The sequence below is a fragment of the Xyrauchen texanus genome, chromosome 20, assembly GCF_025860055.1.
Source record: "Xyrauchen texanus isolate HMW12.3.18 chromosome 20, RBS_HiC_50CHRs, whole genome shotgun sequence".
In the NCBI taxonomy this organism is placed as follows: domain Eukaryota; kingdom Metazoa; phylum Chordata; class Actinopteri; order Cypriniformes; family Catostomidae; genus Xyrauchen; species Xyrauchen texanus.
In genome coordinates, this window is record NC_068295.1 from 26,794,525 (window position 1) to 26,821,763 (window position 27,239).

Genomic DNA, 27,239 nt, shown 5'->3' on the forward strand with positions numbered 1-27,239 from the left:
ACAATAAACACCAGTCAACACACAAATATTACTCTGCGCATGCAAATATTTTGGCACTTTTTATACCAATCACTGTTTCTCTTTCGAGCATGCACTGAAATAGCGACTTTTTAATGGGAATGAAAATGAGGCTGTGAGTGATAGATTTACCATCTCTTCAATGGCACGCACTGTATAATGCCGTTTAAAGCACCTAGATCATATCTGATTTTCCACAAATGATTTTGTCTGGAGTTCTTTGTGTACTTGATATTCGTGGACAGATATTTTATGAAGGTTTTGTCCATGGAGCGATCCAAAAACACTTTAAACTGCTGCCCATTGAAGAGACTGCAAATCAATCCCTCACGGCCTTGTTGTCATTCCCATTAAATAAGGTCTATAGCAATCCTGCAAGCTGAATTATTACAGAAATATATTACTATTATTAGCCTATATATTCATGTAGGGTATTGGGATATAATAATAATAATTTAAAGAATGGATCTTAAAAGAGGATGTAAGTGTATATGGAGTAACTGATTATATTAGCAGTAAAGAATGGGCAAAACATGCCTTAATTTTGGTCAAAAGGAATAATTTACTAGTTTGCAGTTCTAACATAATATAATATAATTTTAATGTAAAAATAATATATATATATTTTAGAAAATTAAAAAAAATGTGCAAATGTGATTCAATATTGTGATAAATATCGATATCGAATGGTATGAAAAAGAATATCGTGATAATATTTTTTGCCATATCATCCAGCCCTACTATACAAACACACAATAAACACCAGTCAACACACAACAGCAGCATTGTACCGTATACACAAGTCCTCGTGCCACTCTTCAAAGCTCTTCTGTCAGTGGTGTTTAATTGTATGTCTTTGTGTCAGAGGTGTCCCCTTCACCCTCTCTCTTACTCCACAGTTCCCGGTTACTCTGAGTTGGTTGTGGTCCACATGTCACAGTGACTCTGTCATCCTTTTCTTCCCTATTTGTCTCTCTCACCCCTTTCCCTGTCCTCCAGTCATTCCCTATCTCCCCCTCTTAACATATGTGACACGTCCCCATCCACGTGCCTCTGGATTAAAGGCTAGGATGGACAGACACTGCTTGGTGATGACAGCCGCTCATGGGCTTTGTGAGAACTTGGGAAGAGGGGTGGGGGGCAAGGGAGAGAGACAAAGACCGAACGAGAGGCAGAATGAGTGAGTGAATGAGTGGTGGAGAGATCTCCTATGAAGCATACAGTTTACCCATTGTTAATCTGCTGACGCAGATTGTCAGTGAGTGTTAATTTGAATTTGCCGTGACCTGTGAGCTGTCACACTCCGGCTATGAACCTTTTCGTGGCTTTTCTGAGGAAGAGTGTAGAATGTATTTTGACAGGAGGCATGTGTATGTACACGTACTTGCTTGTTTAATTTAACACATCAGTTGTGAGAGTGTATTAAGGACAGATGTTAGCGTGTGCCTATGTGTATGTGTGTTGTTCACGTGTTTGTATCATAAGGGTATAACATTTTTTTTGCTCTTTGTAACGTCGTCTTTAACAGAGGGTATACATTGATTATTTATGTACAAATTAGGCAGAACTTTTATATTTTTTTGCACAAAGTTGTGTTTGCGATCGAACCATCTACATTAGTGGTAGGGCTGCAACTAAAAATTATTTTGATAATTGATTTAACGATTATTAGAACGATTATTCGACTATACAGAAATTGCAGCGATTAATCATTAGCTTCTAACCTATTATTCAGCTTGTGCCATGACTTAAAAGGTTGTATTAAACGTACTTACTTTTTACTTAAGTTTATTTCAATAAAAATATTCACTGCAAAAAATCCTATTGTTATCAAGTGTTTTTGTCTTGTTTACCATTTAAAATGTTTTAAAAATCCTTAAAACAAGATACATTTACTTGAGAAGCAAATTAAAGATATTTAGAATGTCTATAAGTGTATTTTGTATAGAAGTGTATTTTTTCACTTGGTTATACGCAAGTGCAGTAAAGACAAAATATACTTCTATTAAAGATCTATTCTCTAAAAGCACGTCTAAATATATTATATGCTGCTTCTCAGGTGAATGCATCTTTTTTAAAGGATTTTAAGATATTTTTTAATATTTGTGTTAATTCAACATTCTCAGATAATAGTTGCAAGTTTTTCTTACAGCATGATTAAGAATGACCGGTTTAATGTATGCATTATTGTGAATATGACTGAATAAATACTGTATGACTGTGATAAAAAGTTGGAAATGAGACAGAATTAGGAGAAAAGTTTGATATTTCTTTGACATTTCCCTCAACTCATGCTAAACTTCAAATGGAATGAACATCGCATGAGAAAACCCAAGAAAACAGCGGCCTTAGGGTACCGAAATGCCAAAATATGGAAATATAATTTTCATCATATTTCTGGCTGCATTAATTCACATCTTGATCAGACCATTAGCTGTTGAGCAGTGCAGAGGGGGTGGCCTTTGCTTTGGTAGGGGTGTTTGCGTAGGGGGTTGGTGGCATTTGTCAGCTTGGTTCTTCCGCTTCGAGTCCAGATTGATGGGTCATCTTTTTCCTCTTGTTTCCTTTCAAATGGTTTTCTTCAGAAAAGGTCAGATACTTAAAACTATTTGCTTCACAGCTTGTCACTTTCCCTAAGAGGGCCAGTATGGGACAAGTGAGAGAGCCACGGAGCTTTTCAGTGAGACACAAGTGTGTCTTAGCACATTTGTCTTAGGAGAGAATGTGAAGGGGTGGTACCAACAGCGCACTACCGTGCCTCACCTTGTGTCGGCTGTCTCTACAGGTTACTCTCTCGTTTCAGACGTTAGCCATTAACCGTGGGGAGAATCTGAAGATTCTGACAGTGAAGGTCAACATCCCCGACTGGGTGAAGAATGACTTCTCTCGGTGGTGCGTCAACGTCAGGTCAGCACGCCACCCCCCAAACACACCCATAACGCACACACACGTACCCCTCCTCATCTTCTGCCTCTCCCCCAATGCTGTTGCCTGTCTGATGGGCACTGGCTTGGCAGCTGACTTTTGCACTGCCAGGTGTGAAAGATGTAAGCGACAGGTTTTAATAGTGTTTTCGCTCCTTTCCATGATGCCCCAGTGCTCATTTCTAAATAAATTATTGTTAATGAAGAAAAGCATTTTATTAAATGGGCAAAGCCTCTAAACAATTTTAATGTTTGCTGCTACATTTCTTACAATTGATATTAAACCTTAAAATATGTGCCATAATTGTTTTGTATATTATGTAGAAATATCAACCCATTTATCTTCATATTAAAAACAATGTACTAAATATACATTTAAAATGTAATAAAATTTTTTTTTTTTTTTATTATATCATTGAATCTCTTGTTAAGCTTGGGGGAAATCAAACATATCAAAGACTGATGAACTTACATTGTTATCCATATTTAACTGATTGAAAATTATTTTTCACAATTAACAAGATTTTAATTCCAAGATTAGTATAATGTCAGTGCAATCTGTGAATAATTTACTTTTTTATTTTTTGGCTTAAATGCAAGGTACATTTTACATGTCAAAATATGTGGCAAAATATATATTATTTATTATAAAGTGCATTTCAATTTTGCAATGAAAAAAGTAACAAAGTTTTCTAAAGATATAGATTTTCTCCCTGATTACATAAACATTGTAACCTATTCTATAAAATTTCCATTTAGTTATAACACAATTCCAGCATAAGACTATGATTAATTGGTTTCTTTTTTGGGTGATTTTGAGTGTGTAAGCTGAAAGATTCTCCATGTTTGCCATGTGTTTTGCAGGTGGAGGCCACAGGGATTTGCACGGCCAGAACTGATGACAATTTTAAATAATGCTGTTGAAGCTTCCTATAAGAGGTTTATTCTACCCTTTCTCAGCCGAGGCTACAGGTTTGTTCTCGCCTGATAGGAGAGTTTCCTTTTTTTCCCTTTCCTCTTTTTTTTATTTTTTAACGTTCTGATATTTACTCAGCACAAAAAAAGATGTTTTGTATAATATATTCTTCTGCTTTTCTCCTTTTATTTCCTGTCCCAGGACTAAGTTAACTGCTAGTGCAGAAAAAGAATCTATCGCCATGTTTGTTCGTAATCTTCGTCAGCGGCTTCTGATGTGTCCTGTGCGTGGGAGGACAGTCATGGGAGTGGACCCGGGATTTCACCATGGCTGCAAACTGGCCATCCTTTCCCCAACCAGTATGTGTGCTATATGATTTTTGTAAAGTGAAAGTGGTCATGCAGGTTTTTATCTCGGTTTTTAATGTTTGGATAAAAGAAGAATGTTTCTGGAGCTTCTTATTTTGTTTTAGTATTTACTATAAAATGTAATTATTCTATTTTACTTTTAAGAAATGCATGTACTGTATATATTTCTAATATCTTTTCAGTTTGTATTTGGTTATCGACTAATGAAAATATCTCCAATTAACAGTTTGTTGGTGTGGTACATTTGAGCTGATGTTCTTACATGAGCTGTTCTTCAGATAATCAAGCAAATATAGACCAATTTTGAAATGTACCAACATTGTCATTATTATCTTTTGCCGGTTTAATTGTAATTATGTTTACTTTGTTGAACATAGTTTTAAAGTTGATGAAGGAGAGTCTCTGATTGGCTGGTGTGATGAGAATGCCCATTGTGCCTTTTCTGTTGGTGGGTGCTGCATGTTGTGCTGTGTGTGTGTTCCCCATATCCAGGCGACTGATTGGCCTGGTGGGTGTGTGTCAGGTGGCATTGCCATATTTTGGCCCCTGCCCTGCAGCACCACACGCACACACAGACCTAGCTTGACTGTGACAGGTCTGTGGGTGTGGAGAGTCACATGACCTGCTGGGCTCTTGAGGTGTCCATTGCAGTTAGACTGCCTCTCTTAGTCTGAAATAAAATGGCAGCAGTATTGTCAGAAAGGAGAGAGAACAAGGTGGAGGAGATGAGTGCAGAAAAATTATTGTAGAGGAAACAAAAGGCTGTCCCCTGTACCCTTATTCAGGGATTAGTTCACCCAAAAATAAGTTCTGTTCTCATTTACTCACCCTCATGTAATTCCGACATGTCTGACATTCTTCTATGGAAAACAAAAGGAGAAATTTTAAAGAATTTACTGGTTATTGTTTTTGTTTCCAAGCAATTACAAAGAATAGGAGCTTTAAGTAATTTTTTTTTTTTTACTCAAACAAAGCTAATGTATGTCTTATGTTTGTATATATAATGCATAAGTCACTTGGACTACTTTTACTTTTAAGGAGCTTTTGCAGCTTTTTTCCCCAGTCCCTATTCTTTATGTATTTTTGGCATTGAAATAGAAGCGACCAGTCCATTCTTCTACTGTGTTCCACAGAAAAAGGCATACAAGTTTGGAAAAACATGACGGTGAGTAACTGATGACTGAATTCTAATTTTGGGTTAGCTATCTCTTTAAGACTTTTTTAAAGAGTTTGACTGATTCAAATTTGAAGTTCATTTCTGGATTAAAATTTTTCCTCAGGTCAGATACTACACACAGATGTGGTGTACCTGCATAGCTCTGGAAAACATAGAGAGGCAGACAGATTGCGTTATCTTCTGCTTAAACATGGGTATTATAGTCAGAATGATGACACTGAGTTGCATGATTATCTTTCAGAATGCATATGCGCCAAAAAGATCTGAGTAACTTGATGCTTTTTTTTTTTCCTTGCAGATGTCAGACCGTTGTCATAGGAAATGGCAAAGCATGCAGAGAGACTGAGGCCTTCTTTACAGACCTAATTAAACAGAATTTCTTCCACCCCCTGGATGTGTCCTACTGGTAAGTTTTTCTTTTTTTTTTCTTCTTTTTTTTCTCTCTCTTATTTTAAAATATACCAATAAACAGTTGTACTTTAGATGTTGTACATCGCAGAATGTCTCTCCAGAGATTGGCACTTGTGTGGATGATTAAAGGTGATCCTAGGCTTTTAAAGCACAGCAGAGATTAAACCTATTTGTTTGAGGTTAAATTAGGTGTCTTCATGCAACTACAGCTTGAAATTTGAAAGTGTTTAATCAATAAACTCTACTAAGAGTGAAAATAGCAACTGTCAAACAAGGTAGCAAAAAAGGAGGAAAGGAAATGGTGCCGGGTCTGGAATGTGTTACTCTTGCGGGTTTTAAATGGTATCTGGACCTTGTTTGACTGTCTCTAATTAAAAACAAATATTTCTCACCGTCCTTCAAACCAAACCAGTCCAATGTGTTTTCATCCAACCCAAATAAAGGCTTGATCTGGGATTGTCTCTCTCTCCATCTAGCTAGACTCGTGTTTGTTGACTTTTGGTTCTGACTGGAGAACTGCCCAGAACCGTTCTGAAGTGGTCGTTTATGGCGTACATTGATGGCGGTTTTCATTACAGCTCAGATGGTTTGCCAGGTCTGTCTCAGTAGTTTTCAGCAAAGCATGATGCGTCAAAATTGACGTTCAAGGCACTCCACAAGTGGATCCATTTCAATCTCCATTCTAAATTGAAAGTGGAAGATTTGAGGTCTCCACATAGGCAGTGCAACATCTACAGTCTGGCACTGGCAAATTTGAACTTTGTTTCCTGTCCCAGTAATAGCAGCCAGGTATGTATAGAAGCAAAGTGCTAGTTGAAATAAATGATACTGATCAAATTGCACACTTAAATGTTCCCTTAAGTGTTGGAATGCATGTAGTAGCTTTACTTTGGAGAAAGTCTGGATCCTGACATGCAATATTCTAAAACAAACATGGACCAGTTGCATTTGTATAAAGGCATTTCACATTACAGACTCTTAAGTGTGACTTAATTTATTCCAATCCTTATTGTACAACTTTGATGGGCATTTCAATTTTGATAGATTAAGATTAAGTATATTAAGTGTTATGCTCACTAGCTTTCTCATCATTTATGCCATGCATCACATCTTCTAGCAGTTTATTTTTGAAAAATATTAGAAACATTTTGTTCCTTCATTTCAGTAAAAAGTATTTTCTTATCACCTGTTTTTTTTTTTTTAAAGTTTCCTTGAGGTAATGCAAATGGCATCATATATCTTTTCAAGAATTGTCTTTCACTGACTATTCGAAGTCACAAGAGGCTTTTGGTCTCAATGTTTGATCTCAGACTGACCTTGTCCTAGCCATCCAAAAGATTAGTGTTTCATAGCCATATTCTTTCAAAGTGGTGATCCTCCAAATGTGGCAACTTTAAACCAGTAAATATTTGTGTATCCGAGGCTGTTTCTAGTTGTAACCATCTCCTCAGGATATCATCTTTACCTCATAAACAACCACCCATAAATCAGGAAAAAATATTTCTTTGCATTTGTAATATGTTATTAATTTTTCTTCCATTTTTTTTAATTCTGAATGCTTTTTAAGAGGATATTAAGTATTACATTTTTAAGATTTCTTATCAGAGTTGTCAGGCTATATTAAAATGTCCATCAGCTTGTGTCCTAATTTTGACCGCAATGTATGTAATATGCATATTAAAATAAGCATTTATAATTATAGTATTTTAAGCATACTATAGATGAGAAATGTTTTGCGCTATGCCTGCACCTACATACTGTATGCCACACTGACTTTAGTGGAATCATTTAATACATTTGAAGGTGTGATTGTTGATCTATTGCATTTTTGTGGTTGTGTGTGTGTGTGTTAGGGTATATGTACTTGGACCAGAGTATTTCTTAAGCACATTCATCCTTCATGAAAGTTCATCTCTGTGTTCCACTTTGTACGGCACCAGTCAATTAAACCGGCAGCTTCATTTGCACCGTCTGCTATCTGTCTTTCCGCTCTTCAGCTTGTTCAGAAATAAAACATCATCCCTTGCCCCCACCCATCATCCCTGGCTTTCCTCCCTTCTATCCCAATGTCCCCGCTAGCCATCTCCTTTCCCATCTTTCGCCTGACTGCTCCTGTGGAATGACAGGCAGACTGAGTGTGGTAATGAGCCTCCGGGATGAGCCACACTCAGCGACCTGGTGCTCCTTATTTAAATGAAGGGAGGCATGCCTGTTGAGTTGATTGGGGTTGCTACTTGTGAAAGACCAGGATAAACAGAGACTTCTTGACATTTCCTTTAAGGTTCTTTCTATAATATGGTCTTTTTTGGGGTACATGTGTTTTCTTTTAAGGCAATGTGGGGAAAAATAAAAAACTGATGCCTTCTGATTTACAAAAAGTTTACTTTTATGTGATACTATTATTAAATAAGTTACTTCAAGTGAAAATTGTTGTATATTTCCATAATTATACAACAGTTAATGTAGCCTTTTTGTCAGCTTGAACCAGTCTGGCCATTCTCCATGGACCTTTCTCATTAACAAGGTATTTCCATCCGCAGAACTGCTGCTCACTGGATGTTTTTTGTTTTTGGCACCATTCGGATTAAACTCTAGAGACTGTTGTGTGTGATAATCCCAGGTTATCAGCAGTTACAGAAATATTCAAACCAGCCCATCTGGCACCAACAATCAAGCCACGGTCGAAATCACAGAGATACATTTTTTCCCCATTCTGCTGGTTGATGTGAACGTTAACTGAAGCTCCTGACCTGTATCTGAATGATTTTATGCATTGCTCTTCTGCCACAAGATTAGATAATCGCATGATTAAGTAGTTGTGTAGGATTTCATAGTAAAGTGCTCAGTGAGTGTATAAATAATAAAAAAGTAAAACAAATTAGTAAATGCCAATTTAATTATTTAATCATTATATAATAATAATAATATTACAATAGTATTAGCAGGCATGAGTTTGAACACCTATCATTTATAAAGTTCAGGGTATCCCCACTCCTCCCATGCTCGTTTATAAAATATTTTTGATAACAACTGCACATGCACAAGCAAACTCTGTGTAACATTTAATGTAATATTTAAATCCCTTCCATAGACTTGAGCTAAATACCATATATTTTACATTACAATCAGTCCAAAAAATATAAAAAATTTTTTTAGATATAGTGTAGTAAAACATTTTTGTAATGGCTTGCTACATCATCAGCATATTTAAAACCTTTTAGCAGATTTACCTCCACAATCAGCACCGAAAAATAAGTGAGCTAAAATGGTGTTGTGCTGCTCTAATTATTAGTTTCTTTTAGCTTGCCTTATCATCTGCACTGCATGCTGAGCAGTTCACATGAGTGATAAAGAGTTGCCCTCTTTCACTTAATGGTTTTGTACCCTCATTGAGTCTGCTCCAATAGCTATGAGATTTCTACTAAGTGTTGCTCTCTCCATTGGGCACCCACCACTGCTTTCTGTATTGCCTTCTGGCCTGGGTGCCTAGCAAACAGATGCAGATATTTTTGAATTACACATTTTGACAATTGAGTTGTGACCAATATCGCCTCTCTTATACTATGACCTGTCCTGTTAAAGATGTGTTTGGCTCAACTATGCTCAGATGTCCATATCTAATCAATAGAGTACCATATACAATGCATTGGGCTGGACAATAAAAAAAAATAAATTTAATCCATGTATCTCAGTTGCAGTATTGGAGTAAATTAGCTTGACAATGAAGTGGGCATATTGGGGATTCCTAGAAATGCAGCATCTCTGACTAGATGTTGTGACTGTTTGTTTTATCAGTATTGCTTCCGGCCACTCTGCATATTTTATTTCCACTTCTATTGTCATGACTAATACACCCTCAAAGGGCCTCTTAAATGAACCAAATCCAAGATGACCCAATAAAAAAATGACATTGGCTGTCATGGTGTCTTGGGAGTGCTGAAAGAAAGCTGTGGTGCTTCTGATTTGTGACATGAATTTGTAACTTGAGTCCCTAAGTATTCTTCAGTTATAAGCCATGTATAAAGTGTAGATTATTAAATATTGTACTGCTCTATATTTAACTAATGTGTGCTTTGTTAAATAACAATAAAGATTATTAGTTGTTTATAACATTTATAAAATCTTGGTTTTGGAGCCTTTGCACTTATATTTTTGGGGTGTGATTTGTTCACACTGTCTGTATTTTAGATCTCCCATTTTGATGATGCGTAATATATTCAAGGGACAGTACTGCTCTGATTCCGGTCATTGCTGCTATTTGGCCCTGACTTTGCCTCTTGCCCCTGAAGGACAAGCAGACATATATCTTGCTTAACGAAGGGAGCATGTAGTCTTCCTGACTCTCAGGGCAGTGATCCTGATACTGAGCTATAGCTACAGACTGATTGGATGGCACTGTCAGTTCTTAAGGTTGTAGATGGCAGCAGTGACCACTCTTCTCCCCTCAGGCAGCCTCTCTGCCACCAGCCGGCCAGTCTCTGGTCATTAGACTCACTTTGCAGGGGGACAAGAAATTACAGGAGCTTTCTTCTTCATTCTCTTGTCTTGTTCCCCCCCTTTCAGTTCAAGTTGCTGGACATGGCCACATAAATCTTAACAGGAAACTCTACCCCTCACTGCAAATTACAAATGGAAGACTCATCTACACAGAGTCTTTGACACCTGACAGATACAATGTCTGTATGGAAAAGATGATCTAAAAGCAGGAACCTGAAATTTTTCCCTCTTGAATTGTAATCCATTATTACAAATTATAATAATCATACAAATTATGTAACAACAATAATATAATTATATACATGTATGTATGTGTATATATATATGTGTATATGTATATATGTGTGTATAAATACAGTTTAAGTCAGAAGTATACACCTTAGCCAAAAATATTTAAACTCAGTTTTTCACAATTCCTGACATTTAATCTTAGAAATCATTCCCTGTCTGTCTTACATTGACATTGTGTGATTTGGAATCGCAGACAGGTCCAGATATTTAACATTCTTGATATCTTGCTGACATCGGCGACGTGTCGGCGCTTCTTTCAAATCATGTCTTTGATAGTTAAAACATTGCGGTTGTTGCTCACGGGAGCGAGCTCTTATTTGTCTACGATTTCAGGCTTTTTGTAACGTAAACTCGCCATTAGGATCACTACTTTATTTTAAGAATGTGAAATGTCAGAATAATAATAGAGAGAAGGATTTATTTCAGCTTTTCTTTCTTTCATCACATTCCCAGTGGGTCAGAAGTTTACATACACTTTATTAGTATTTGGCAGCATTGCCTTGAAATTATTTAACTTTGGTCAAACGTTTTGGGTAGCTTTTCCACAAGCTTCTCGCAGTAAGTTACTGGAATTTTGGCCCATTCCTCTAAACAGAACTTGAGTCAGGTTTGTAGGCTTCCTAGCTCGCGAATGCTTTTTCGGTTTTGCCCACACATTTTCTATCGGATTAGTTGGTCAGGGTTTTGTGATAGCCACTCCAATACCTTGAATTTGTTGTCCTTAAACAATTTTGCCACAAATTTGGAGGTGTTCTTGGGGTCATTTTCCATTTGCAAGCCCCATTTGCAACCAAGCTTTAACTTCCTGGCTGATGTCTTGAGATGTTGATTCAATATATCCACATAATTTTCTTTCTTCATGATGCCATTTATTTTGTGAAGTGCACTAGTCCCTTCTGCAGCAAAGCACCCCCACAACACGATGCGGCCACCCCCATGCTTCACGGTTGGGATGGTGATCTTCAGCTTGCTAGCCTCACAATATTTCCTCCAAACTTAACGATGGTCATTATGGCCAAAATTTTTGTTTCATTAGACCAAAGGACATTTCTCCATAATGTAAGATCTTTGTCCCCATGTGCACTTGCAAACTGTAGTCTGGCTTTTTTTGCCGTTTTGGAGAAGTGGCATCTTCCTTGCTGAGCAGCCTTTTAAGGTTATGTTAATATAGGACTCGTTTTAATGTGGATATAGATACTTGTCTATCTGTTTCCTCCAGCATCTTCACAAGGTCCTTTGCTGTTGTTCTGGGATTGATTTGCACTTTTCGCACAAAACTACGTTCATCTTTAGGAGGCAGATTGTGTCTCCTTCCTGTGTGGTCCCATGGTGTTTCTACTTGCGTACTATTGTTTGTACAGATTTCTTGTGAGGTCTTGGCTGATTTTTTTGGATTTTCCTATGATGGAAGCAAAAAGGCACAGAGTTTTAAGGCAGGCCTTAAAATACATCCACAGATACACCTCCAATTCAGTACACCACCTATCAGAAGCTAATTGTCTAAAGGCTTGACATAATTTTCTGGAATTTTCCAAGCTGCTTAAAGGCACAGTTAGCTTAGTGTATGTAAACTCCTGACCCATTGGAATTGTGATATAGTCGATTAAAAGTGAAACAATCTAAACAATTGTTCGAAAAATTACTTGTCATGCACGAAGTAGATGTCCAAACTATAGTTTGCTCATATTAAATCTGTGAAGTGTTCAAAAAATTGGTTTCAATGACTTCAACCTAAGTGTATGTAAACTTCTGTCTTCAACTGTATATATAATGATTACAATAATAATAATAATTTATTATTCAATTTATTAGAATTATTAAATAATTTCCCAAGCTCAAAGACTCTTTAATCTTTTTTTTTATTTGTTTGTTTGCTAAAGATTTATGTTTACTCTTTTACATTGATTGGATTTTTATGAGTATAACTAATATTGTATTTGTGTGTGTATACGCATGCCCTTTAATGTGGTGCTTTTATAAGCCAGGTTGCTCCTGGTGTTGTGAAATCACTCCTGGCTGCAATGTCTTGGATGACTAAAATTTTGCGTAAGGGAAGTTTGTCCTCTGAGGAAGATTCTGGGAAGGATAATTAGGACAGTGAGGAATGTAGAGGAATATTTGCCAGTCACAGGCCTTTGGCTAATGGCTCATTGAGGGATAGATGTCCACATCTCAGAGGACAGCCAGAATCATTGGCTCCATGAGAAACTATCTCGACCCCCCGTCGAGAATACATTTTTTTGACTGCTTTTTATTATATTTAATATATTGAAAATGACACCCCCTCCACATCCAAAGCTTTCAGCATTTCTGGTCGGATCTCATCAATCCCCGGGGCTTTGCCACTGCGGAGTTGTTTGACTACCTCAGTGACCTCATCCTCCGGCTCTGCCTCTACCATAGAGGGCGTGTTGGGATTTAGGAGTTCTTCAAAGTGTTCCTTCCACCGCCCAATAACCTCCTCGGTTGAGGTCAACAGCGTCCCATCTTTGCTGTATACAGCTTGAATGGTTCCCCGTTTCCCCCTCCTAAGGTGGCGGACGGTTTTCCAGAAGCACTTTGGTGCAGACCGAAAGTCCTTCTCCATGGCTTCTCCGAACTTTTCCCACACCCACTGCTTTGCCTCCCTCACGGCCGTAGCCGCAGCCATTCGGGCCTGTCGGTACCTTGCAACTGCCTCCGGAGACCTCCGGGACAACAAATCCCGGAAGGCCTCTTTCTTCAGTCGGACGGCTTCCCTGACCACCAGTGTCCACCATGGTGTTCGAGGGTTACCACCCCTTGCGGCACCTAAAACCTTGAGGCCGCAGCTCTCCACCGCGGCTTCGGCAATGGAAGCTTTGAACATTGCCCACTCCGGTTCAATGTCCCCAACCTCCGCAGGGATGCCTGAAAAGCTCCGCCGGAGGTGTGAGTTGAAGATCTCGCGGACGGGGACCTCCTCCAAACGTTCCCAGTTCACCCGCACTACCTGCTTGGGCTTCCCAGGTCTGTCCAGAGTCTTTCCCCACCCCCTGACCCAACTCACCACCAGATGGTGATCGGTTGACAGCTCTGCCCCTCTCTTTACCCGAGTGTCCAAAACATATGGCCTCAGATCCGACGACACGATTACAAAATCGATCATCGACCTTCGGCCTAGGGTGCTCTGGTACCACGTACACTTATGAGCATCCTTATGTTCGAACATGGTGTTTGTTATAGATAATCCATGACTAGCACAGAAGTCTAATAACAAACATCCACTTGAGTTCAGATCAGGGAGGCCGTTCCTCCCAATCACGCCTTTCCAGGTGTCCCTGTCATTTACAACGTGTGCGTTGAAGTCACCCAGCATCACTATGGAGTCCCCTACTGGGGCCCTATTCATGGACAGGATATCGAGGCGTAGTCGGGGTGGGGAAGGTGTGCGGTTCGGTGGGCTGGGGATCTCATCGCTGCTTTTTGCAGATGATGTTGTCTTCATGTCATCATCGGTCCGTGACCTTCAGCTCTCACTGGATCGCTTGGCAGTCGAGTGTGAAGCAGCTGGGATGAGGATTAGCACCTCTAAATCTGGTTCTCAGCAGGAAACCGATGGAGTGCGTACTCCAGGTAGGGAATGAGGTTTTGCCCCAAGTGAAGGAGTTCAAGTACCTCGGGGTCTTGTTCACGAGTGAGGGGACAATGGAGCGGGAGGTTGGCCGGAGAATCGGGGCAGCGGGGCGGTATTGCACTCGCTCTATCGCACCGTTAGTCACGAAAAGAGAGCTGAGCCGAAAGGCAAAGCTCTCGATCTACCGGTCAATTTTTGTTCCTACCCTCACCTATGGTCATGAAGGTTGGGTCATGACCGAAAGAACTAGGTTGCGCAGTACAAGCGGCCGAAATGGGCTTCCTCAGAAGGGTGGCGGGCTTCTCCCTTAGAGATAGGGTGAGGAGCTCAGTCATCCGTGAGGAGCTCGGAGTAGAGCCGCTGCTCCTTTGCGTTGAAAGGAGTCAGTTGAGGTGGTTTGGGCATCTGGTAAGGATGCCCCTGGCCGCCTCCGAGGGAGGTGTTTCAGGCACGTCCAGCTGGGAGGAGGCCTCGGGGAAGACCCAGGACTAGGTGGAGAGATTACATCTCCACACTGGCCTGGGAACGCCTCGGGGTCCCCCAGTCAGAGTTGGTTAATGTGGCTCGGGATAGGGAAGTTTGGGGCCCCCTGCTGGAGCAGCTGCCCCCGCGACCCGACTTCGGATAAGCGGTTGAAGATGGATGGATGGATGGATATTGAAAATGATGTTCATGTCTGTGTTTGCTTGACCGTGGTGGGTCTTCTATTGATGTCACTCACTGCAGCATTAGATTTGCTCTTAGATTCAAGGAATTAAAATATGCAGTAACTCTGTTTCATCTACAGCACCATCAAATAACTACAATAGTTAATTAACAATAGTTATTGAACAATAAATTATATAATTATTTCATGAATATTTACTATATTTTCTTTATTTCTCAGTAAATATTGATATATGCGATTAATTTGATTAATCAGCACATCATGTATATCGATTAACTGCCCTAGTATTAAACACTGCAATGACAGATTCACAATAATACAATAAGCCAAGAGAGGCTCTGCTGTGCGTTTCAGTGACTTCACCATATTTATGGGGATTTGTATGATTTGCGTGATGTGAAAATGGCATATATGAAGACACCAATGTTCAACAAATAATAACATTAACACCAGTCACAATAAACAATTATGACTGTTTAAGGTTTAACCAATCAGGTTTTAAAGCTAGATCTTGCTTTTTTTATAATACAAAACTTTAGCATCTGTGTTAGTTTTTCAGAACATTCATTCTAGCTTGCTATTAAGGCAGTGAATTGATTAAAAATTTTAAACTAATAAATCACAGTTTTCTGTGATTAGTCATGATTTATCATGGTACATCAAAACAAACATTAAAATATAATTATGAATATATTTGCTTTATAATTTGTCTCAAAGAACTTGCAAGAATAATTTATTTTAGTAATTTAAATACGAATATGTTAAAATGTTCAGCTATTTGCAGATAGTTAAATTAGACATTTTTACAGGTAAAAATCTTTGATACAAGTATATGTTTGCATGCCATAAAATCAGTGGACATTATGTCATTTTAACTTTGGCTATATCTTCTGCTGTTTTCCAGATGACTTTTTTGGTAACAGGATCAGATTAAATTCAAATCAGGCCTTAATGGCAAGATAAACTTAAAGTGTACATTGCCAATGCATTATTAGATGCTATACATACATATGGATATAAATTCAATTAAATGCTGAAGTTTAATTTGCTGAAGTTTAAAATCTTAAAACTGTTATTTTTCTTAGGCTGCTGTTTAGTCTCTTTTGCGCACACGCTGGGTCTCTCTCTCACGGTTTCACTTTTAACACTGGTTCAGATGAAAGTGAGAGCGTTTTTGGGTGATGTGAAGAGATATGGCAGCTTGCCCGTGTCTCTTCCACACCAGGCGAACCGTTTGTGGGTGAAATTTCCATTTTCCGTACAGTAAATCCACTCCCATTTTTATTTTGCCAAGACATGCATTGCGCGTAATAAATAAGTGCACTGCTCCACACAATCAGTTTCTGTGCTAGGATGTACAGTCGAGAGATTGGCATATACAGTATGCCAATTTTAGCCATGTGAAGACTGGAAAAACAGAAGTTTTAAGAAGTGAAAAAAAATTCAGCGTTAATTGTGTTAATTTTTTTAAACGTAATAAACAGTCAACCATTAATCACAGAATTAAAGGCTTTAAATTACCCAGTCCTACTTGCTCTGAATACTTTTTTGTATTCAACATAAAGTTTCCAGAAGAATGGACATGGAAATGGCAGTCACTCCTTATCCTCCTTGTGTTGACTGATTCTTGTCAGCCAACCATAAGATCAAGCAAGCAGTCTGCTTGAAAGTTTTCAATGCCTTAAACCCAGATGCCAAATCCCCATTTATCAATTTCTTTCTAATGCCTCTTGTGATGTCAGAACAACTGGAAGCAATCCCCACCAGTGAAGTTTTTAACATGCTGCACATTTCATGCCTCGTTTAGTTGTGTTTTGCCGTTTAAGGTCATATTTTATAGACCTTGGAGTACAAAAAAAGTAAAGAAAATGCAAGTAACATCAAAACATGGAAACCTCAGTTCCACATCTGCATATATGAACTGTACTTCCAATGAAACTGTTCTTAAATTAAAATATGGAAAGCTCTGGGATAGTCTTTTTATGGGCTACACTTGAGTGGTTTGAATTGCTTGATGCAGTCTGCTGTGTAAACCATCAAATCTGAATTTCTTGAAACTTATTGGAACTAGAAATGGTTAGACCTTACAATTAAAATATTTTAGGTTAAAAAGAGGTACTGAGATTAAGGTCTAGATACCAAAGTGTAACCAATACCATCCCAACTGACCTTCGTACGCTCTACTGGGAAAAATCCACTAACCTGGACAGCTAATACTCTCTGCAGCAGTTCTTCGAGAAGATTGGTGTTTAAGGGAGGAAGGGAAGTTGAGGGGATGATGAACATCTGCCACCAGTTTGATGTGAGTGACTGTGAGGTTTTGCTCTTTTCAGACTTGTGTGATGGTGGCAGGTTGAACGTGGTGTTAACTGTGCCTCCACACTGACTATGTGCTTCTTACCTTCCAGCGCAGAGCCTGAGACTGATGGCCTTTGACACCTGCCATTTTTGGCCCTTTTTTAGGCGAAAAATGTCATCGTTTTGAGACTTGGCATTGGCCTGATATCTGATGATTTTTTTTGTCTTTTGGCCAAAATCCCTTAGGTCAGCTGCCTGTGAGTAATTGGCAAAGACGAATATTTTTTTTTTTCATGGGAAATTCCCTTTTTGTTCCAGCAAACATGAAAGAAAAAGATGTATTTTATATTTATAACATATGGCACATTAGATTTGATAGAGCCATATTGCAATTTATGATATCATTTTAAAACTGTATAATTAAAATAATTTAAGAATCAACTTTGTGTCCATTAAAATAAAAATAAAAACAAAAAATTTTCCCTGATTATTATAGGATATAGCCTATATTATCCATAAGCTTATTGACATTTTTAAGTGTGTGTGCTTATACAGCAAGAGCTCTTAGTAAATTAAAAGGTGATTTGAAAATGTTCAAGTTGTATGTGAATTTTCTGGCGGCTTGACAAAAAAAAATATTTTTCTTTAGGCAATTCATAACATTAACAGTATCTACTATAGTGCAAAAGTGTGTTTATTTTTCTGTATTTTTAATTTATTTTTGAATCCCCTTTTCTCCCCAATTTGGAATGCCCAGTTCCCACTTCTTAGTAGGTCCTCGTGGTGGCGCGGTTACTCACCTCAAAGCAGGTGGCGGAGCACAAGTCTCAGTTGCCTCCGTTTCTGAGACAGTCAATCTACGCATCTTATCACGTGGCTCGATGTGCTTGACACAGCGGAGACTCACAGCATGTGGAGGCTAATGCTACACTCTGCGATCCACTCACAACTAATCACACGCCCCATTGAGAGCGAGAACCACTAATCCTGACCACGAGGAGGTTACCCCATGTGACTCTACCCTACCTAGCAACTGGGCCATTTTGGTTGCTTAGGAGACCTGGCTGGAGTCACTCAGCACACTCTGGATTCGAACTTGCAACTCCAGTGGTGGTAGTCAGCTTCAATGTTCGCTGAGCTACCCAGGCCCCCTCTGTAGTTTTCTGAATAATTTGCACAATCTGGATGCAGGCCCTATTTCTCAGCTTTTAATCACTGTAACACTATCTGAGAAACACGCCACTAATGTCTTGGTGAAAGCTAAAGAGAAGTCTTCCCTTTAGCTCTCTTCCATCTGCAGGTTTGTGTTTTGAGTTACTGTAGTGGTGATATCTTTTCAGTCTACCAACGGATCTGATGAATGATTTTAATTAGCTCCTGTGTATTGGGGGCACATATCAAAGTATGTGTCCATCTCTTGATGTCACATAGACATTTGGAGGGACCTGCCTAGAGCATGATGACAAACATGGAGAATACCACAGTTACTTACTGGCCGTGACTTTGCCCAGGGACTCTCATAGAGACATGATAGTCCCTAAAGTGTGGATGTTAGTAATTGAGTGACTGTCAGACCTCAAGGGTCATCAAGTTTTTTTGGTACACTTGGGCCGGGTCGGGTGCAGATAGCCTTCTGTTGCCTGCTGTACATCATCCCTTTGTCAAGTTCAGCCAGTCCCTTAATGAAGTAAGTGGTTTTGATGTATATGTCAGAACTTTTCAGGGCTTTTACTCTGCAACCATTGCAGCCCTTCTAATAATTTCAGACATGATAGAAGTTTATTCTCATGTATATCATTCTTATTACAAATAACTAAAGTAATATAACCTTGTCCCATTTAAAAATATCTTAAACTGCAAACATTGTTAACATTAAATTTTGCAGCACTGGTAGCCATAACATGGTGGTGGAAAGAATGTAGGAACATTCTACAGAGGCTCTGAATGTCTGCTAACCTGCTACTAATGATTTAGTTTTAGTTTGGTGATGACTGACTATTAAGTAGAATTTTGTAATTCAGAATTTTTTAATTTTGCACAACCCTAACAAGACCAAAATTATTTTGACAAAAAAAAAAAAAAAAGGATGGTATGAGAAATAGAATATGTAATAAAATGTATTCAGATTTAAAGGTAGTCAAAGATACAAGAAAAAGCAAATCATCTAAAACATATTCTTTAGTTATTATAAAGTTATTATATCTTTGGAAAATATTTTTGTCTATTGTGACTGTAATTCTAGTCTATTTGCACCTCTACTATTGTTTTTTTATTTTTTTTTTATTTTTAGGAACAATAAACAATTTTGTTAAACAGAGCAACTGAAATTAGAGTTGTCACATGATTTGTTTTATTTGACAAATTGACTAAAGCTGTACATTTTTGAAGAAAAATTTAGATAAACAAGAATAAAATTATAATTTCCACTATGCTATACATTTAACTTGGACACTAATAAGGGTTTACGGGATAAAGATAAATCAGTTATCTTTGTTCACAGTTGTGTGTCTGAGCACTTGTAAGTGGTCTGTCCCCTGTTGGTTGTGTCAGCTCAAATGGGAAAACGCCTGTATAGCTGCCCTCAGGGTGGCATGTTGCCACAAGATGTCAGAGCAGAGAACAGCCACTGTCCTTTCACTTTCATCAGCAAAACAGCTTGGTTTGGCATTGGTCATGCCGTGGTTTTATGTCTATCCAAGTTTTTATTTATAAGATTTTTCCCATTTAGCTTAGTCTTTACCTATTTGTAAAATTATATTATGTAATATGTCTGTCCATAAAAACAAGCTTCTGTAATTTTTTAAAAACATTTTATCTGTTATCTTATTAATTCATATGTAACCCCTAATTCACATGCCAGTGCTCGTTAATGCTGTCATCACGGTGATATGTCAGCTATGGGAAAAGGGGAAAGGGTCTGAGAAAATGAGGACACCAGTCATACTGCAGGTCCATGTCACAAAGCCTCTGCATCCTGTCATGGGTATGATGACACTAATTGGCAAAGTTAAAAGAAGCCTTAGGCACCAATAGAAAGGCAGTGGATGTAATGGAGGCTGCAGCGGGGAACTGCCGTAATTTGTAAGGTTACTGTGGTCATAACATTTGGAGGAGCATTATCCCTGCTGGTTCCTGTCAGACGCATTTTAAAAAGTGGGCAAACTTTACCCCTAGCCTATGTTATGAATAAAAGTAAGATACTGTAAATTATTACATCTCTTCTAAATAATGTGATCATTTTAAATAATAATTGTACATAAATTAAATGTAAATTTGTATACCTTTCTCTGCCTGCTGGTAGAGCATTACAACAGAAAAAAACAAAATAAACACTGACCATTTTCATTTGTCCTGTTTTATTGGATAATACTAATCAATTTACAGCTTGTAGTGATGTGCAGAGAAATGTGCTTTTTATTATAACTGTCTTGGGAACGACCTAACAGAGGAGTGTAGTTACAAGAAGTAGGCTTGAATTATTAGGGTTTGGGAATCTGCATTATTTGTGTTTCTAGAGACCCTAGAGAAGATGAAAATATTAGCAGATGTTACTCATGTAATGTATATGGGAAAAAAAAAATATGTGTGTGTGTGTTTGTTTATTTATTTTGCCATATACACCACAAAGCAGTAGCCGTGTCCATTGAAGGTTATTGAGCCATATATATATATATATATATATATATATATATATATATATATATATAATTTTTATTTATTTATTTATTTTTAAGAAAATGTACATGGTTATGTACATTTTCTATTGCTAAAGTAGTATCCACCGTAAAGGATGAATTCTTTTTCCTGCATAGACCATTTTGACATTGAGTTTTTTCAGAAATATTTGTGAGCAAGCACATGTTTACCACTGAGTCCTCTAGATGGCAGTGTTTACCCATATTACATTTTCATTGTCATATTAGATTACCAAAACGTGTCATTGGGTCAATAAAAAAGTTTACCCAACTTAATGTCAATAATTGGTATTTTCAAGGAATGAAATTTATAGGGAAATAATTGCAATAAGGTTCTAAATGTTAATGTGTTAGTTATATATTTGTAACCCAATTTAAATAAAATATATGCTTTTTAGCCTATACAATTAGTAAATCACTTTTAATGGCAAGCAACACAATACACAAGCTTTGTGTATGTGTGAGAGATATGTTGTCTTAACCATTAGAAATTAATTAAATGAAGTGTTGCAAAAGGGATAGTTCATCCAAAAAGGAAAGTTCTGTCATCATTCACCCTTATGATGTTCCAAACCTGTATGAATTTGTATTTTTTTATTTATTTTATTTTTTTCAGTGGAACACAAAAAGAGATGTTGCATCAGGTCACATCCACACCAATATGTTTTTGGTTGAAAACTCATTTTTTTCTGCTACCTAACATCATCGTTTTCCAAAGTATGTGGTCCTAGAGAGCTTTTCGAAAGTCTCCATTGTCAGTGGAGGAAAACACTGTTTTAGTGTGGATGAGAGGCGTAAACTTGGCAAACTCAATGCTTTTTTTAACTGAAAACATATTAGTATGGACATGGCTTCAGTCACTTTCATTATCAACTATCCCTTCGATTAATTTCTTTTTCTGACTTCCATTCAAAGCCTATGTCATAAAAAAAAATGAATAATAATAAAAATGTTTTTGGCTGTTTGCCACTCTTCACCAGGACAGCATAAGCAGTGAGTTAATCATTCTAATGTGTACAGTCTCTCAAAGTCCCTTCACCTTAGTACTTTTACTTCTCTTCCTTACTATCAAATCTTGTTTTTCTCAACACCCACACACTTTATCCTTCTTCACTTTGGTAAATTACTGTATGATCCAATCACTGTGACTTTCATTTAATAAACACCCAACGACCTTTGTTATCCATGGGTCTGATCTTAACAGACTGAAATGGCAGTTTGTGTCCAATGATAACAAAGCTGTATGGGGGACATTGTGTATTATAGTTTGTGTCCTCTGTGCATTGTATGCTCTAAGCTTCGGGCCCTGCCGTTTCAGCTACATGTTTTCTATGGAAATGTATTTAAATTGGCTCCTTTGTCTGGACTTACTGTGGGAGTTTCATAAGTTCACTCCACATCATCTGGGGTCTTCATGAGTTTACTTCTCTGATTTACTTTGGAAACCTGCTTCAGTCTGTCTTTGTTCTTTCAGTATAACAGATGAAGCAGGAGCGTCCATCTACAGTGTGAGTCCTGAGGCTGTTAAAGAGATGCCTGACATGGATCCCAACTTAAGGAGTGCAGGTGATTATAGATTCATTTCAGTGCACTCAAATTTAATTTTTAGTTTAAAGTCTATATTGATAGTCAACAAGATAAATATATATATTATTTCATGTATACATTTTCAAATAGACTAAAGAAACCCAATATTTTGACTATTTCTTGGCTTTTCTTTTAACTTTATTAACTGTTATCATCTAGTTTTTGACACCTAATTGTAAAGATGCTTTCATGTAAATTCAAGGCATTGCCATTGATTATTTTGTAAATGATAACCTTGTACACATTTATGTCAAAGCTTCACTGGTAAAATATGTCTTAAGTGGACTGAAAGCAGTGAATGATGTGTTTGTATGTTCTACACTGCCAAGACCCATGTCTCCAGTCACAGCTACTGCACCCAGAAAAATGAACTAGCCTTACCTGTCAGTCCAACTCAATTCCCACTCAGACAGATCTTTCCATGCCATTTCAGTCAACCTTGTCTCCTTAGTCTGAAACAGATTATGTCCTGGTTTTCCTTTAGGCCACATCCATATATCTAGTTTGTTTTAAGGTCAATGCATGGACTTCAAAAGCAGTGACAGCAGCGACAGTCTTCAAGTTGTGTTTTTGAATGACATACTAAATGCCTAAACTTCCAAACCAAGTATATTCACTCCCATGCAACCCTTTATGTTTTCGTCACATAATATTTCTGCAAAAAGGTTTGCTTATGTTTAGACCACACAAGCGCACTCACTACTATTCCAAACATAAAAAAGCAGAGTGAAAAGTTTGGAAACTAAAATGTTCTAAAAAACAAGATCTGAGGATTATACCAGACTTCCTCTATAAAAGCAGTAAATCAGTATGGGATTAATCATAAATTTTCCTCTGGTCAAGTTAGAGCAAACTAGGGAGCTATATTTATCCCTTTTATGAAAGGCGAAAGAAACTGGACCGTCCTATGTGTGGGATGTGTATAAATGTGTATGTGTGTGAGAGAGAGATGTAGTGTTCTGTTTCATGCATTAAAAATACACTGTAGTGTGAGATGACAACACGTTTTATTATGTAGTTATTGCAATTACAAAAAATAAATGCAATTATGTTAATGCAATAAATGTGTATTATGTAGGAAAATATACATTGGACAAAACAAACATCAAGGATCTTCTGACTTTGCCTGAGGTCCCGCCTTCATATGTGTCTTAAAATGAGTGTAGAGACCTCTAGTGTTGAGACACCATGCAGCCTTACAGATCAAGTCAAGATTTTAAATGAGTAAACTAAGTAAGTGTTAGGGACCAATGTTTAAGCAAATATTTTGTATTGCCTGTAAGATTAATGACTAAAGTTCAGAATTTACATTCTTAATTAACTGTGGAATTGCAAACAGATGTATTGTCTATTGTTATTTGGCTGATGTAGGCTGCAATTAATTTATTTCCTACATATTCCATTTTAAGAGTGTAGTCCATCCTTTGACCATTCTGGCGGAGGTCAGCACTGTAGTTCGACTGTAAGGTTGTGGCATTAATTTCTGGTGGAGTGCATCTTATATCCAAGTTATATGCAGTGTCCCATGTCTGATAGTTGATAAATTTGTGGTATGTAAGCTAAACTTGAGCTTTGAATTTTGACTATGTTGAATCTTACAGTTCACAATATATAGAACTTTTAAAGGGGTCATAATATACATTTTTAATATTTTCCCCTGTGATACGTTGATATGTTTGTCAAATTTAAAAAAATTTTTTTTTACCTTTTCCCACTCTTTCTTCCACCCTTAAAAAAAAAAATTTTGTTTGTCCTGTGCCTTTAAGGACACGTCCACACTAATATGATTTTGTTTGAAAACATGTTGATTTCACTACGTTTATGACTTATCCACACTAGAATGCCATAGTCCTCAACTGAAACTCATTACCAAACTTTGGAAAATTATGCCATTAGGAAACCTAAAACAGAGTTTTTAAACAAAAATGATTTAGTGTGGGTGTGGCCTAAAACTTCTATGTAAATTGCCTCTTTGTATGTAAAATGAGTTACAGTTTCTGCAATTATGCACAGGTTGTGTCCAATATAGTTTGTGCTGCTTCGTCTTTCAATACTAGTCCCAATTGCAAAGCCTGCGTTGCATTTAAAAGGTTCACAAAACAATCCAAGCTAAACTTGTCCGTTCAAATGTTTAACTGAAATGATCAGGGGGACCATGTATAATCATATTCCTACATCACTGTGACTGTGTGGACCAAGATTCTAAACTACCCAATACTGTAGGTGTTGTTAATATGCAAATGTGGATGGTTGTGTTAAAGAAAAAAAAGGGTTTCTGACACTAGAACTCCAAGGATTTCAGTACAAGCTATTTGTGCAGCTTAGTTTCAACAGATCAGTCTTTTGGACTGGGGAGGATGTTTTGAGTTCTGAAAGTTTGTTTGTTTTCATAGTACAATTAATGCTTTTATTTCATGTAATCAAGGAAAATAAAATTGTTCATGCTATAACTATAGCTCTTTAACAAACATTTTAGTTGTTTGACCTACACTGTCATATTTGCAATAGAGAAAATTGTTCATACTTTGAATGAGGGAAGTTGTTTGTGGGAATGATTGCCTCTCAGTAATTCATGAAGATTCAAGGTGTATATGCCTGCTGAAGTGGGTGACTGTGGGATGAGGTTTTTAGGTGGGCTGATGGACCATGATTGCCAAGCCTCACTTGCTGCGTCTCCACATTGAACTCTGGGAAATCGCTGCCTGTAATAATATTTGGACTGGGATGGAGTTTCAGCTTGGGCCTTGTACAGCGCACACAAAAGCACTCTCCACACTCTGTAATGTGGAGCTTGTGTTTGGGCAGAAAACCATGTACTGTCTCACATTCTGTCTCAAGATTTCTGTTTTATATTTTCTGTCTGAGTGTGTCTCTCTCTCTCTCTCTCTCTCTCTCTCTCTCTCTGACTCTCTGACTCTCACACTCTCACATATATGCCAATGTAAAGATGAAAATCTGACTTCAACAAAACTAGATAAAGCTATTGGAATAAGTGCTCCAAACTGCTTATGTACATTTCATTTTATAATATTGTCTTTGGCCTGTTCACAGATATTTCCAGAGACAAGTTAGATTTTAGTTTTTCTAAATTGAGTTACTTTTTTTTTTTAAATTGAGTTCTTATTTGACCAGACCTCTCTTAGTTGGCCAATGTATTTGCCTGGCATACAGAATATACTAGGAAAAGGGGACTCATATTCTAGCAGTGGGTCTCTTTTTCAGAGAGATGTGATGGCATGTTCATCTATAGCTAGGGTTAGTCTCTCAGCCATATTTAATATATAGGTTTAGACTGAAAGTAGTTCAGTGTGGTGGTGTTTTTTAGGGGTGCTTATCTCTATTATAGATGAAACAGTAGAGTGGATTATTTGGAGAGAGAGGGCAAGTGTGGTGGTGACAAGTTCCAGGCAAGACTCAAACCTGTGTCACCTTCATAAGCTCCATAGCTCAATTTGATTTGAGCAGTGTAGCTTTGAGTAAACGTTAGTTATTTAATTCCTTTTAATTTTGGATTGATTTCACAGTACTGCTATAGTTTTTACAGTACAATTTTGCTGTGCAGGTACATTTAGTCATTTAGCGCACATTTATCCAAGCGACTTACAAAATATCCATAGTATCGCACTGCCAAGTTCTAATCATAGCTGGAGTATGATGGGTTCCCATGACAACATGTAATTAACCTGCTTTCTTAGTTTTCTTTTCTCACAATGATCCTCATTTTCTTTGTCAAAAGCAACCATTCATTTAGTGTGTGTGTATATATCTTTGTTCTTTAATGTAAATGCGAATGTGTAGGCGACTTTGGTAGAATTCTGTGGCAGATTATATGTTTTTATGCTGCTAGTTCTGTGAACCTGTGAACTTATTAGTGCAATGCATTCCACGCAAGCCTTTTCATGATTCAAATAATCTCATTTACATAGATCTATTCTTAATTAAGTCTGTTGCTTTATTAAAGTGTAAATATTGCTGTTCTCTTGAGACATTTTATGATTAAATTTGAGCATGAACTGCACATAATACTGAGATCATTTCCTCCCTTGTGGTTAGCATATCTGTCTGTCTTCTCAGTGTCCATAGGGAGGCGTGTTCAGGACCCTTTAGCAGAGCTCATTAAGATTGACCCCAAACACACTGGCATAGGAACCTACCAGGTGAGTCACATGACACTCAAATTAAACAAGCTGTTTTGTGTCTGCTCGTTTTCTCAGTTTTATGTCACAAACATGTTATCTTTGGATTGCTACTTTTTATTTCTTGGGTATTTTACTGCAGTAAAGTTTGTGTCTTCATTAGAGCTGTGTATCACCTACAAAGTTACAATACAATTCAGAGGCCAAGATACGATACATGTTGTTTTTAAACTGAATTTCTCCTGAGCGTACTTCTGTGTTAATTTTTTTTAATAGTTAACTTTCATTTTGCTCCAACCAAAACACAAAAGGTCCATAAAGGTTTAGAAAAGCTAAATAATTATGTTACAGAAAAGTAAATTACTTATATTTAATTAATTGTTTTTTGTTACCCTTCCCTTACTCTAGATTAAAATATTCTGGTTTAAAATAAAATCTTCTTTTTAAAGTGTGCAAAAGGTGAGGCAAGCCTCTAGGATTAAACAATTTAACACAAGTCAAATACAAATAAACACTGTTCTTATATTCAAATGAAGAGCTTTATAATAATCTTTACTGGAAATTGTAATTAGTTACTTTTTTTTTTTAGACCACATTCATAAATACACAGAAAGCAGTGCAAAATATGTCAATCATATTTTCAAATTAATTATCAAATT

General features: G+C 37.4%; 1 protein-coding gene across 1 annotated transcript in view; it reads left to right on the forward strand.

Annotated features, from left to right (window-relative positions):
• LOC127660665 (S1 RNA-binding domain-containing protein 1-like) overlaps window positions 1–27,239 on the forward strand; it is a 78,582-nt gene that overhangs the window by 20,337 nt on the left and 31,006 nt on the right. The window contains exons 8-14 of the mRNA XM_052151015.1: window positions 2,822–2,925; window positions 3,807–3,914; window positions 4,060–4,217; window positions 5,507–5,597; window positions 5,702–5,809; window positions 22,332–22,423; window positions 26,519–26,601. Coding sequence (XP_052006975.1) covers window positions 2,822–2,925; window positions 3,807–3,914; window positions 4,060–4,217; window positions 5,507–5,597; window positions 5,702–5,809; window positions 22,332–22,423; window positions 26,519–26,601 — 744 coding nt within the window. The remainder of the gene's footprint in view (window positions 1–2,821; window positions 2,926–3,806; window positions 3,915–4,059; window positions 4,218–5,506; window positions 5,598–5,701; window positions 5,810–22,331; window positions 22,424–26,518; window positions 26,602–27,239) is intronic.